The 13,887-nt window shown below is 34.2% G+C and overlaps 1 protein-coding gene across 6 annotated transcripts in view; it reads right to left on the reverse strand.

Moving 5' to 3' along the window:
• Positions 1–13,887, reverse strand: part of SESTD1 (SEC14 and spectrin domain containing 1) — a 210,829-nt gene that overhangs the window by 26,261 nt on the left and 170,681 nt on the right. For all 6 annotated transcript variants that reach the window (XM_082466708.1, XM_082466709.1, XM_082466711.1 and 3 more), the window contains 3 exons: positions 11,522–11,619; positions 9,253–9,308; positions 5,843–6,054 (listed from right to left, as the gene is read on the reverse strand). In XM_082466708.1, the coding sequence (XP_082322834.1) occupies positions 5,843–6,054; positions 9,253–9,308; positions 11,522–11,619 (366 nt within the window). The remainder of the gene's footprint in view (positions 1–5,842; positions 6,055–9,252; positions 9,309–11,521; positions 11,620–13,887) is intronic.

A 13,887-nucleotide genomic window follows, 5' to 3' on the forward strand; every position in this document is an offset into this window, starting at 1 on the left:
ATGTATTACGAATATGAATATAGAAACAGATATACAACGGCATTTAAGTATTTTAAACAATTAATATAATAAATTATTTCACTAAAAATGTCTAAATTCTAAAAATAAGGGTGGAATGAAAATAACTCAGAAATTTTAACTAATTAATGTGTCATATATTATTTTTAAAAACGTAAGGCAACATTATTTAAAATTTAAACTTTGAAACTCTAGAAAACTTTTAAACGGTAGAAACAAAAGAGGCAGGTTAATATAAATCATGATAACTGGGGAAAAACAATTCATTAGCAGGGAACTTTCAAAGAGTTATAAATTTAAAAATAAATTTTAAATAAAGCAAAGACATCTCCTTGGCACACACACACACAAAAACAGTTACACAGTCAAGTGTACATATAGTTTTAACGTATGCTGAAAGTAATTTCCCTTAGAATGCAACATCAGTAATGTAAACACCATAAATGTATGACTATTTCTAATAAAAATGATGCAAATTGAGGTTGATGCCTCAGTAAATAAATCTATTTAAATGCATTAATGATGGTGGTTTGCCAAACTGGGTTATAAAACTTAATTTCAATCAGGACATCTTGCTCATCAGTCAATCTGAATATTAACTTACTGCAAAAACAGTTTCATGCACAATCCATATCAATGTGACCTCTCAAACGGTTACATTTATATGCAAAGTATAACCTTGGAGATGTGCTCTTAGAATCCACCATGACAAATATTTGCAGAGGCCAAAAATGCATGTGACTATCCATCATTTTTTCCTGGCCAGGCTGATTTCTAAAGACTGCATGAGAGAATATCTAGAAGCATGTTAGGTCAAACCAGGTAGAAGGGCATATCAAGCAGATGTCAAGCATCTGACCAGAAGAAAGAATATGGAGAACTGGGATCACAGCCTCCAGCTGTATACTTTAGCAACTCAGAGTTATCCTATTTTGCATCTATGGTTCCTTTCTACAAAGGAAGAAAATCACATGGATGATTCTAGAAATAACATTTGCAATGCTGGCAGAAATTACTGCCACAATAAATAATGAGAATAGCGATAGCTTATTTCAGTGAAGTGGCATCATCTCCTATCCAGAAGTACGTGAAATCTGATTTTTAAATGTAGTGGCAGCAACATGGAGGACTTCTGCATTCCACGTGAAGTCTAATGCTACCTATTTGAACTGTGGGGAATAAATGGCTGACAACTACAATGGTTATTACCATATAGTTTATCTATTAGAGCTATTGGTTTCTTTTTCATTATGTTCTGTTTTCAGTGATAAATCAGTAAAAAAAGAGATGTGGAAAATTTCAACTTTCATTAATTTTACACAAGCAGAGGTAGTCTACTTTATGATTATCATTACATACACATCAAAAAATTTCATTTTCCCCAAATTTGCAAGACTGAAGATGGTAGTTTATATTCTGTGTGCGCAGACATGATCAATATATGTTACTAAATAGCTAAACTTAAGTAATCATTTTGGCAAGAGAAATAGAACTTTCCCTAAAATGTGACCTGTGAAAAACAGTGTAGAAACCATCACCTGATGAATATTAATGCTCTAACCAATTCACATGTAACGCTTATAAAGAAAATTGAACTGTAATGAGGTTTATTTGTTTTTAACAATAATCTCATGACCATCACCACCATCATTATAAGTATCATCATCATCTCCTTTCTCTAGCTTCTTTATTCTTTATCCAGTTGAGCTGGTCCATCATTTCAAAAATGCATGTCAATACATTAACTCCTTTGCCCCTGATGTCACATAGCAAAGCACAAATGCTGGGGGAATCCCATCACCCACGTCCTCTGGTGCCTGCACATCAACAGCCAGCCATGAATTGACAGGGTCACGTAACAGGCCAGAAAGTTTCCACCATAAGTTCAAGATCAGCACTATCTAAAAATACATCTACACTTCCATGGTAATTTCACTCTTCCAATCCCCAAAATGAAAATTTTGAATCATTTCCACACCATTTAAACCTCTAACCCTCTTTAACTACTGCCCTCCCCATCCCCGTCCTGCCTCCAAACCTCCACCACCAAAGAGATTCCCTTTGTCTCTTACTTAAAAACAAACAAACAAAAAACAACAACAAAAAAATCTAATCACTCAAGAACTACTTCATCTTCTTGATGCCTGACTTACATATACGGAGGCAACTCTGGATCATCCTACCATCTCCCTCCTGTTACAAAGGAAGAGTTCTCCCTCCTCCATTCTAAAGCTAATCCCTTCAGCTCTGCTTTGGAGTCCATTCACTTCCACCTTGTCACGAACTTGATAGTATTAATTATTCTCTCTTCCATGTTCAAACTCCTCCCTCCAAACATATACTTCCCCCCTAGAATTTAAGCCTCTTAGTTTTCCATATTACAAACACAAACTAACAAAAATAAACTACACTTGACCCCAGCTGTGGGCTGAACTGTGTTCCCACACTCCCCATATGCTCAAGTCCTAACTCCCAGTGCTTCAGGATGTAACCATATTTATTTGAAGACAGGGTCTTTAAAGAGGCACTTAAATTAAAATGAGGTTATTAAAGTGGGCCCTAATCTAATATGACTGGTGTCCTTAAAAGGAGAGGAAATTTGGACACAGGCAGGTATAGAGGGAAGATGATATGAAGACATAGGGAGAAGGCATCAGTAAGCCAAGGAGAGAGGCCTGGAACAGATCCTTCCCTCACTGCCCTCAGGTGGAATCAACCCTGCTAACTCCTTGATCTTGGGCTTTTAGCCTCCAGAAAAATGAGGAAATACATTTCTATTGTTAAGTCCCCTAGTCTGTAGTACTTTGTTACAGCAGACCTAGCAAATTAATACACCCTCACTTCTAGGCACTGCTCTGTTTCTCATCTTTCCTTCAGAGACAAAATTCTCAGCAAGTTCCCTACACTCCACGTCTCCTTCACCACACCTCACTTTCATTCCTGAATTCACTCCAATGTGCTACTGGCCCTGCTACTCCATACCCTGGGATCACCAACAACCTTGACCTTATGGATTCTTAGTGAACATGTTAAGTTTTCCTCTTTTTCAATCTTCCAGCAGCATTCGACAGAGTTCCCAACTCCTTCCCTGACATGCTTTCTTCTTTTGACTTCCAGGACACAGAGCTCTTCACACTTTCCTTCTTCATCTCTGGCCAATCCTCCACTGCCTTCTCTTCAGGAGTATGCTACTCTATCTTGTCATTAAATGCTGGAGCTTCTCAAAGCTCAGTGACAAAGCCCTCTTCTCATCTACTCTCAGCTCTTTCCTTGGGAAATTCTCACCCACATCAATGCTTTAATTACCATTCATACACAGATGACAAACAAGTATGTCACCAGCTCAGACTTCTCATTTCTGGACCTGTTTGGGACTACCTTTATATATCTTCTCTTAGATGTCTCAAAGTCTCCTGAAATTCACCATGTCTAAAACCAAACTCATGATTTTCCACACCTTTTCCATCTGCATGTAAACCCAAACCTGTCCAGTTTCCCTAATTAGACAACACCAACATCCATTAAGTCTTGCAAGCCAGAAAAATGCTTCATCTCTGATACTGTCTTGTTTCTCACCCTTCCTCCCTCCACTCTCCTTGGGACTTGAGTGGTTGCAATTTTACAACTATTTGTGTAGTTATGTAGCCATACACCAAAAGGCGGGACACCCTGTCTGTTTTTACTCACCATTACATTCCACCAAGCACAATGTCACACTATTGTAGATACTCATTTCTTTAACGAGTGAGCAAATAATAGATAATACTAATAAAAACTCATATGTGCCAAGTTAAACATTTTATTAAAATTATCTTCTTAATCTTTGTAACAGCCCTATTAAGTAGGTATTATTATTATTATTGTTATTGTTTTCCTCACTTTACTGAGGAGGAAGCTAGGGCATTGAGGAGTACACTTCCTTCCCAAGAACAAACTTGAAAGTGGCAGAAGAGAGTGGACCCAGGTTACTGGGGTACTTGTATACCACTATGCTATTCCATCTTTATGGTTTTCAAAGATACTCTCAAGCCATTTAACTAAAGTTTACCTGAGTTTAATACAAGCTATCTTTAATTTATGAATATATTATGTAGAAAAAATTATATATAATTAACATATGCTCAGAAATCTTCAGTTTCTATGTAGTTATCATGAGATAAAGCCTAAATCCTGTTGCCTGGAATTCAAGATCTTCCAGGATCCAACTCCTTCCCTCCTTTCAAGCCTTTTTCCCCATGACACCCTGATGCTCTAGTCAGGGGTCAGCAAACTACAGTTTACAGGCCAATTCTAGCCTACCACCTATTTTTATAAATAAAGTTTTACTGAAACACAGCCAAACACATTTGTTTACATAATGACTATGCATTACAATGGCAGTTAAATAGCCACGGGTTCAAGAAAAACTGTATGGTCCAAGAAGCCTAAACATTTACTATGTGGCCCTTTACAGAACAAGTTTTCCAACAGCTGAACTAGAATTCTAGGCTACAATCTAGTTCAATGGGAACAAATATAATAGCTAGCATTAGCTGAGTGCTGGGTTCTTTCAACAAACCTTTCAAAAGAGGTCCTGTTACCCCTGTTTTATGTAATGAAAGAAAGAAGGAAGAGAGAGAAAGAGAAGAAGGGAAAAAAGAAAGAAGGAAGTCCAACTGAGGCTCAGGTGGGTGAATAATGTGACCATGATCACACAGCAAATAAGTGGAAGAACTGGGATTCAGAGCATGCTCACTGACTATGTTCCATGACTCAAAGGCCAAACACTTTCCCTCGTGCCTACTGCAGCCTTTTTCTTCAATAGAACTTGGGATTTCATGTTATTGTTTATTCATGCTATTCTTTCTCCTCCACAGAATGCCAATTCTCCTTTAAAACCTAAAGGAGGTGCCTGGTGAAGTCTTACACATTCTTGGGGACAAGCTCAAGCACCACCTCTTTCCACTAAGTCTTCCAAGATCACCTGCAACCAGAGGAATAATCCTTCCATTGAATGCCCACAGCACTTCAGGCATTCCCTTGTGACACCTAACACTTTCCCCCCACTTAAGTTTAATGTAGCAAAACCCAAGTTTACCTTTATTTCCTGTAGAAAAAGCACAATGCCTTCTATATAATAAGTACTTAACAAATACTTATCTAATGAATGAATCTAGATTAAAAACTTTGGGACACTTCTAATCTGGATTTTTAAAGTGAAATATTTAAGATTTACTTCTTAATAATTCAACAGATCAAAATCCAGAATGTAGTCTAAACACAGAAATGTCTTCCTTAGTATCGATTTTTAGCACTTTTAACCTACTTATAAAAATCAATTTTAAAAGGAACTAAAAATTCATAAGAATTAAATATACTTAAAGTTTTCTATCAGTATCATAAAATAAGGAAACTTAATATTATAATTACTTATATTACACATTAACATTTTGCTAGGATAGAAAAACTCTTCATAATGCCCAAATTAAGAACAACAACAAAAAAACTTAAGTTATTAGAAATTTAAAATAAATCTAAGGTCAATAATAAAATGTTATTTATTCCAAGAATACAGAGACCACAAGTGATGTTTCCAACAGCTAGTTATTTTTGAAATTCTGACAGAGTAAGCTGAATGTCAATGTCATCACTGTAGAAATAATATAATTTAAATGCAAATACTAATTGTAAAAATAGTTTGAGAGTCTGGTTTGACATTTCTAAAGTTCTCTATATAATGTAAATAAGGCTTAGTATAAAATCAGGTACAGAGTAGAAATTACACACAGACACAAAAAAATTTAGATTTTAAAAAGAGTTTAATATGTTGGAATCAGACACCTACCTGCATCACCTTCTGTTGAATCTCTTCTAACTGTGTACGCTTACTACGTTGCCTACAAACTTCCTGGTAGCGGGTATATTGCTCTCGCAGTGAATCTAATAATTTCATAACCTGTGGCTGTGCAAGCAGTTCATCATCCATAGGAGACCACGAGACCCCTCCATCTGAGCCATTAAATCGACGCTGCTGTAATTCGGATAACAATTCATGTCCTTTAAGAAGGAAAGATACTTATAATTAATATCCATAAAGAAATACAAATCTTACTTCTCAATCTTCTCAATTCTAATCCCTTATTTTTAGAACGTATCTGCCTATATATTTACCTACCAGGTCTTAAGTACTGAAATGCAATTTCTCAATTTATATAGATATAAATAGGAAAACTGCATGCGTACATATACATATGGATATATACTACGTCATATATCATAGGTCTATCATATACAGACAGTCCCCGATTTAACGATGGTTTGATTTACAATTTTTCGACTTTATGATGGTGCATTCAGTTGAACCCGTACTTCAGATTTTGAATTTTTTCTTTTTCTGGGCTAGCAATATGCAGTATGATACTCTTTTGTGATGTTGGGCAGCAGCGGTGAACTGCAACTCCTAGTCAGCCACATGATCATGAGGGTAACAACTGATATACTGACAACCATTCTGTACTCATATAACTGTTCTGTTTTTCACTTTCAGTACATTATTCAATAAATTACACAAGATATTAAACACTGTATTATAAAATAGCTTTGTTTTAGATGATTTTGCCCAACTGTAGTCTACTGTAAGTGTTCTGAGCACGTTTAAGGTAGGCTAGGCTAGGCTATGATGTTCGGTACTTTAGGTGTATTAAATGCATTTCAACATGATATTTTCAACTTATGATGGGTTTATCAGGATGTAATCACATTGTAAGTTGAGGAAGATCTGTGTCATATATACTATATATGCCATACTATATAGTAAGTATATAGTATATATGGCACATATATTTTCTAGACCTATCTTTCTATCTATCACATTCTTGTTATTGGTGGATTCACTCCTCAGGACATTGTGCCAACCATTTCTCTGTAGAGTACAATTACAATCTGGGATTTCTGTCTGATGGTACTAATTAGTATGTTCTGTCTGATAGTCCTAATCAATACTAAGCGTTATGTTGTAGGATTTCACTATTAATCCATAACCTTAATCATAGCACCTAAAAGAAATGTTGGTGTGTAACAAATGTATGATTAAAAGGAGAAAGTCTTTACTACTGGTAGAAAATAACATTTAAATAATCTCTATTTATATAAATTTCTACAACATATTAACTGTGAATCATGAGGGGCCACACTAATGTAAGAACTGCATTCAATGTTATTTGATTACAGCAAACTCGTGGAGAAAATCACTCATGCACAAGGAGTTAAAATTACAGAATGTGCAACATCTAAAGCTATAAGTATAACATTAACAATTTTATAAGATGACGCTGGTCAGACCACTGATGACCAATTTCAAGATGACTGTCAGAGCTGACTGTGCTGTTTCTGCATGTAGCTCCCTCCCTCCGTCTGTAATAGCTCCTGCCCACTGATCGTCAGTGGGGGAGGAGGGAGTTGTTGGCCTCTGGACAGGAGTCTGCCCTACCCCCCAGTTGCCGGCATCCAAAACAAAGAAAACTATTCTTTCCACCAAAAAAAAAAAAATTTTTTTAAGTGAATAAATTGCAAATTGTTTTTCTAGGATAATACTATTCCAATTATCATTAAGGAACCCAAAATATGAAGATATTTAAACTCTCTTCTCTTCATCTCTATTCAAGAAAATGTCCTAAACTTAAATGGCTTTAAATAATAGAAACAATTTTTATTATGATTTGGAGGCATTTCCAATTTCTGAAGAATATCCAAGATTGTTTTAAACGTCCCCATTTTATACTCTTTCTATCCCTACTTTAAGAGTCAACAGCATATTAAAAAGGACTTAGTGACATATAAAGATAATTCTAAAATACAAATGTAACAAGTTCCTTAATTCAATGGCTTAAGCAGCTTTTAAAATGTTAAATATAAACATGGAACTAAGTTTTGAATCTAAAGCAATATTTTTACTGACAGTCTCTTGTACCTGCTAAACATGTAGTAATTCACAGATTACAATTATTTCTTTGTTCTTTCAGGAAGTAAGACCTAAATCATACTGAAAAAACTCAGGAAAACTGAATCGATACAATGAAGATATTCAGAATTTATTTCTTTACTCTTTATTATACTTTATAATTGGAAGAACACCTGTTTTGAAGACTTATGGAAAGTCTTTCTATATATATATACACACACATTCGTATTCTTTATATATATATTTCCATAAAAGTCATTAAGATCAGAATATATATATTTTTCTCCTTTGATGACTATTACCTTTAATGTTTTCCTTGTGGATACCATTTACATTAGAGAAGCAGCACCACATAATGATTTCAAAGACCATACTTCAAAACCAAACTGCCTTGGTTAAAGTCCCAAATCTAGCATTACTAGTTGTGTAATCTGCCTAAGTTATTAAACTTTTTAATGCCTCAGTTTCCCCGTCTTAACATTGGGATGACAACAGTACCTACTTCAGTGGGTTGTGGTGAAGGATAAATGAGTTAGCATACATAAAGTGCTTAGAACAGTACCTGCTATGCAGTAGGATTAGAATTATGCCCTATTAGAAAAATATATTAGAAATAAAATTAAGGTATTTTCATTTAAAAGAATTCCAATGTGTTCTCTAGATCTGTGAAACTACTACTAAAGCTATTTGGGCTGGAATATACAAACCATGCAGCACTGAACACACACTACGTGCAAGGCCATTGCAAGGTGCTAAGTGTTTTTACACAGATGATTGTAAAACAGTACAACTAGTGGCTTTGGATTTAGACTTTTTTTTAGTGCTATGGTGATAGAACTTAATAGTTATTTGATCTTGAACAAGTTTTTTAATATCTCTAAGCCTTGGCTTCCTCAAGTAGAGAAAATAATACTAATTATCTCAAGGATAAGTACTTAGAAGTACTTAGAAGAATGAAATATGAAAATACATAAAAATACAATGCTAGAAACATAATGCATATTCAATAATCCTCATAGCAAACCCATCAAACAGAAATTTTTATCTTCATGTTATAGATAAAGAAATAAATTCAAATTCAAATATTTCAAGATAATTGATCATTATTAATAATTTTTAATATTGTAGAGTCTATTAACACATTCTTAGGTTAAACCAAAGAGCAGTTGGAAACACTTCTTGAGTTTCTACAACATAATCCATACTCAAATCAATGTTTATTTCATGAGCCAATTAATGTATGGTTGGTTTAATGGATTATGATTATCACTGATAAATATGTTTTTTCATCTTACCTGTCTGAAGAACAGTTTCAGGATCAACTGATGGAAGAAAGTTTAAATCCACAGACCTGGCAAGCACCAAAAGAGTATTTTTTTAAAACTATATGTATTTCCATTTATATAACTTAAAAAAATCCTTTACATATACTTACCAAAACAGGGGCATACAAATATGAAAATCTGAAGCATACTGTCCTACCAGGCTAATTTCTCTTAAGCATCAGGAAACCCATTAGAGATAATTAAACACTATTAGCCAAAGAAGTATCTATGTGATAAATCACAAAATATACTACTTGGAAAAATATAATTTATCGTTATTAACTACAGTATTATTTCAAGTATATCAAAGGAATCCATTTTATTATTTTTCCACTGGATATCTGCTTCAAACTGAAATTTGTCACTATATAACAACCCAGAAACGTTAACATTAAAATTGTGTGCAGCCATCCTCCAATCCAAAGTTTACTTATCTATAGCAATCTTGATATTCGTATGTATGTGTACCCTAGCAGATGTACACTCTTCATGTACTAATTATGTTTCATGTGCAGCTGGACTATGGGCTTTATTTTCTTAAACATATATGGAAAGTGGAGACTATGAAGGAAAGATAGAGTACATGGCAAATCAAAGCCTAGGGCCTTGCTACTGTAACTGACAGGTCTTGCTCTATACCTTTCATTTTTGTCAACTGGTCTAGGCCTTCACCTCTTGTATAGCCCAGATGCTTCCTGAGGACTGACACAAAGAAGGTGATGAAAATTTGCAAGAGGGACTTCATTGTGTGGAGTTTAAAAGAGACTAAGTAATAACACTTGAGTTCCTTAGGAAGGGATTGGCAAATACAAGATTTCACTTGACACTTCATGTAGTCACACAAACCATTGTTTCCCAGTGTTTCCCAAAACACTGAATGAGATACTACTGAGTAGAGAAGATGGGGTTCCACTGTCATGTAAGTACAGGAAATTTTAAGAAAGCAATTAAACAGGTTTCTTTACTGCAACACTTTCTCAGAACATGTAATCTGTAAATGTTTACAGTCATTCCCAGAGCAGGAAACATAGTAAACAGCATTAAACTCTATGACCATGAATTCATCTTCTACCAGTACCCTCTTAGGATGTCTTTCCTGGAGAACATGATTTTGAGAAACACCAGACTTACCCTGCTGGACTACTCAGAAAGCAAGAGGTTTGGCAAATTTTTGTCAAGTAACTTGTGTGATATTTTCAATTCCGTAGTATATAAGTGTGTGTGTGTGTGATGTCTATACACACACTCACATATTTACATATATGTAAAACTGTTATTTACATTTTTATATGGCCTCTATCTATAAGATAGTAATGTTCCTAAATGTTTGTTGTAACTTTAGATTTATATTCAAACCATTTGTTTTCATATTTTTACTTTGTTTTAAATCAAGATTTGGTGTTAAAACTATGACCTTCTCACATCCCTCCTATATTATTATCTCAGTTAACTGGTCTATGACTATATTTGGATTCACAGAATAACAAGATGCATTCTATCAAGGTTCCATTGTATTTTCAAGGTCAGATTCAAAAGAGATAGACAAGGATGAGTGCTGATCCTTTCAAATTTCCTAATGAAAAATTACTGCCTAGTGACTACTTTGTTATTGAGGATTAATTTGCTTCCTACAGTACTTTTTACCTGGGGAAAGGAAATTGGTCTGAAAACTGTTGAGGTTGAAAAGTTCAATGGAAATCTGTAAAATGATAAATCTAGGTAGTTACAATTAGATCCAGTGTCATAAAATACTAAATTCTCGAAGTTAAACTCATGAATATCACATATTTCACAAGGGTGTAGGAGTTCTACAAGATAGGCATTTAAGTGCTAATGTATTTAAATAAGGTTATAATGATTTTATTTCAAGCTGCAACCTTTTCCATATTCTTTACAAGCAAAGTAAAACTCTAAAAAGGCAGAAAATTGTTTCATTCTGAAAACATGTTCTTGAAAAATAATTATTTTACACAGTGTCAGAAAAAGGTAAATATATTATTATTCAACAAAATTAAAAGTCTTCTGTAAAGAAACCTGGATTCAAATCAATAAATTTTATATGTAAAGCAAATTCTCAAGTATTAAAAAATAAATTTAACACAACTTTTATAGGCGAAGTTTGATTGAATGCAGGCTTGCTTACCTTAGTTCTCTTGGCTTGCATTAACAACAGAGGTTATCTTTTAACACACTAATCATAGCTTTGCAAAGGTGTAATTGTAGGACACTAGACACTTACCTTTCTTTCTCTTGCTGATTTCCTTTATCACTTCCATTGTTAATCAAAGCAAGTTCATCTAATAATGATGTAGATTCCTTTGTAAACTTCTCAAAAACCTAAAGTATGAGATTTTATTAACATGTTAAGGACGATCTTAAAAGTTGATATGTACATAAGGATTTTCAACTAAGAGCAACAGAATTAGTCAAGCAGGATTCTGGTTCCCTCTCTGGAGCTCACTTACTACACTTTAATCACCAGACCACACAGCATAGACAATGCAGACAATGAAGACAAAATTAAAACAATTAAAACAATGAAGACAAAACTGCTTCCTAAAACAATGAATAGTTTTAATGGATAAAGAATTTTTTTAATTTAAACACATTAAGAAATTATTTTTATTCCTGAAACAAGTTTATATTTATTCCTGTTCCCATGAGAAATATGTGTACAACAACAGTTTTAACTACATGAACATTATTCAGACCAGTTCTAACCCTCTAATTCCAGTTAAAGAACTTTTCTTTATGTTATTCTATTAATCATTCTGGTTGCATGTTAATACTTTAAAAGTTTTATATATAAGCAAGTAGCATAAAAATAAATTAGTTATAATCTTAACATGATTTCTTAAAATATTTCAAAAAAGGGATTGGGGCAAGTCTGCTTAGAATAAAATAGACACTCATTTGTTTGATATCATTGTTCAAATATGGTGAAAACAGAACTGGTTATCCATTCTCAAATATCCAAAAGTTCATTAGTCTTCAAAAAAATTAGCATATAATCTAATGTGAGTAAATTTTAAGGTTTTTCTTTTAGTCCCAGGCAGTTTGATTAAACAATACTATATTATACAGAGTGGCAAATTTCCAAAATCTGCCCTGAAAAAGAAGATATATTTTCAGAAATGAAAACCTTAACCTGTCAAACTGCTTTTCAACTCAAACTAATGCCTAAATATCCTCTCTGAAAATGGTGTATCAAGGGCAGACAGAAGAAACAAGAAGAACTACAATCCTGACGCCTGTGGAACGAAAACCACATTTACAGAAAGACAGACAAAATGAATATGCAGAGGACTATGTACCAGATGAAGGAAAAAGATAAAAGCCCAGAAAAACAACTAAATGAAGTGGAGATAGGTAACCTTCCAGAAAAAGAATTCAGAATAATAACAGTGAAGATGATCTAGGACCTCAGAAAAAGAACAGAGGAAAAGATCGAGACAATGCAAGAAATGTTTAACAAAGACCTAGAAGAATGAAAGAACAAGCAAACAGAGATGCACAATACAATAACTGAAATGAAAAATACACTAGAAGGAATCAATAGCAGAATAACTGAGGCAGAAGAACGAATAAGCGACCTGGAAGACAGAAAAATGGAATTTATTGCCACAGAACAGAATAAAGAAAAAAGAATTAAAACAAATGAAGAGGCCTAAGAGACCTCTGGGACAACATTAAATGCACCAATATTCATTCAGATGCATTATAGGGGTCCCAGAAGGAGAACAGAGAGAAAGGATCCGAGAAAATATTTAAAGAGATTACAGTCAAAAACTTCCCTAATATGGGAAAGGAAATAGCCACCAAAGTCCAGGAAGTGCAGAGAGTCCCAGGCAGGATAAATCCAAGGAGAAACACGCCAAGACACATAATAATCAAATTGACAAAAATTAAAGACAAAGAAAAATTATTAAAAGCAACAAGGGAAAAACAACAAGTAACATACAAGGGAACTCCCATAAGGTTAACAGCTGATTTCTCAGCAGAAACTCTACAAGCCAGAAGGGAGTGGCACGATATATTTAAAGTGATGAAAGGGAAGAACCTACAACCAAGATTACTCTACCCAACAAGGATCTCATTCAGATTCGACGGAGAAATCAAAAGCTTTATAGACAAGCAAAAACTAAGACAATTTAGCACCACCAAACCAGCTCTACAACAAATGCTAAAGGAACTTCTCTAAGTGGGAAACACAAGAGAAGAAAAGGACCTACAAACCCAAAACAATTAAGAAAATGGTAATAGGAACATACATATCAATACTTATCTTAAATGTGAATGGATTAAAAGCTCCAACCAAAAGACACAGGCTCACTGAATGGATACAAAAATAAGACCCATATATACTCTGTCTACAAGAGACCCACTTTAGATCTAGGGACGCATACAGACAGAAAGTGAGGGGATGGAAAAAGATATTCCATGCAAATGGAAATCAAAAGAAAGCTGGAGTAGCAATACTCATATCAGATAAAATAGACTTCAAAATGAAGAATGTTACAAGAGACAAGGAAGGACACTACAAAATGATCAAGGGATCAATCCAAGAAGTTATAACAATTCTAAATATATATGCACCCAACACAG

The sequence above is a fragment of the Balaenoptera physalus genome (assembly GCF_965194825.1).
Source record: "Balaenoptera physalus genome assembly, chromosome: 6".
Classification (NCBI taxonomy): Eukaryota; Metazoa; Chordata; class Mammalia; order Artiodactyla; family Balaenopteridae; genus Balaenoptera; species Balaenoptera physalus.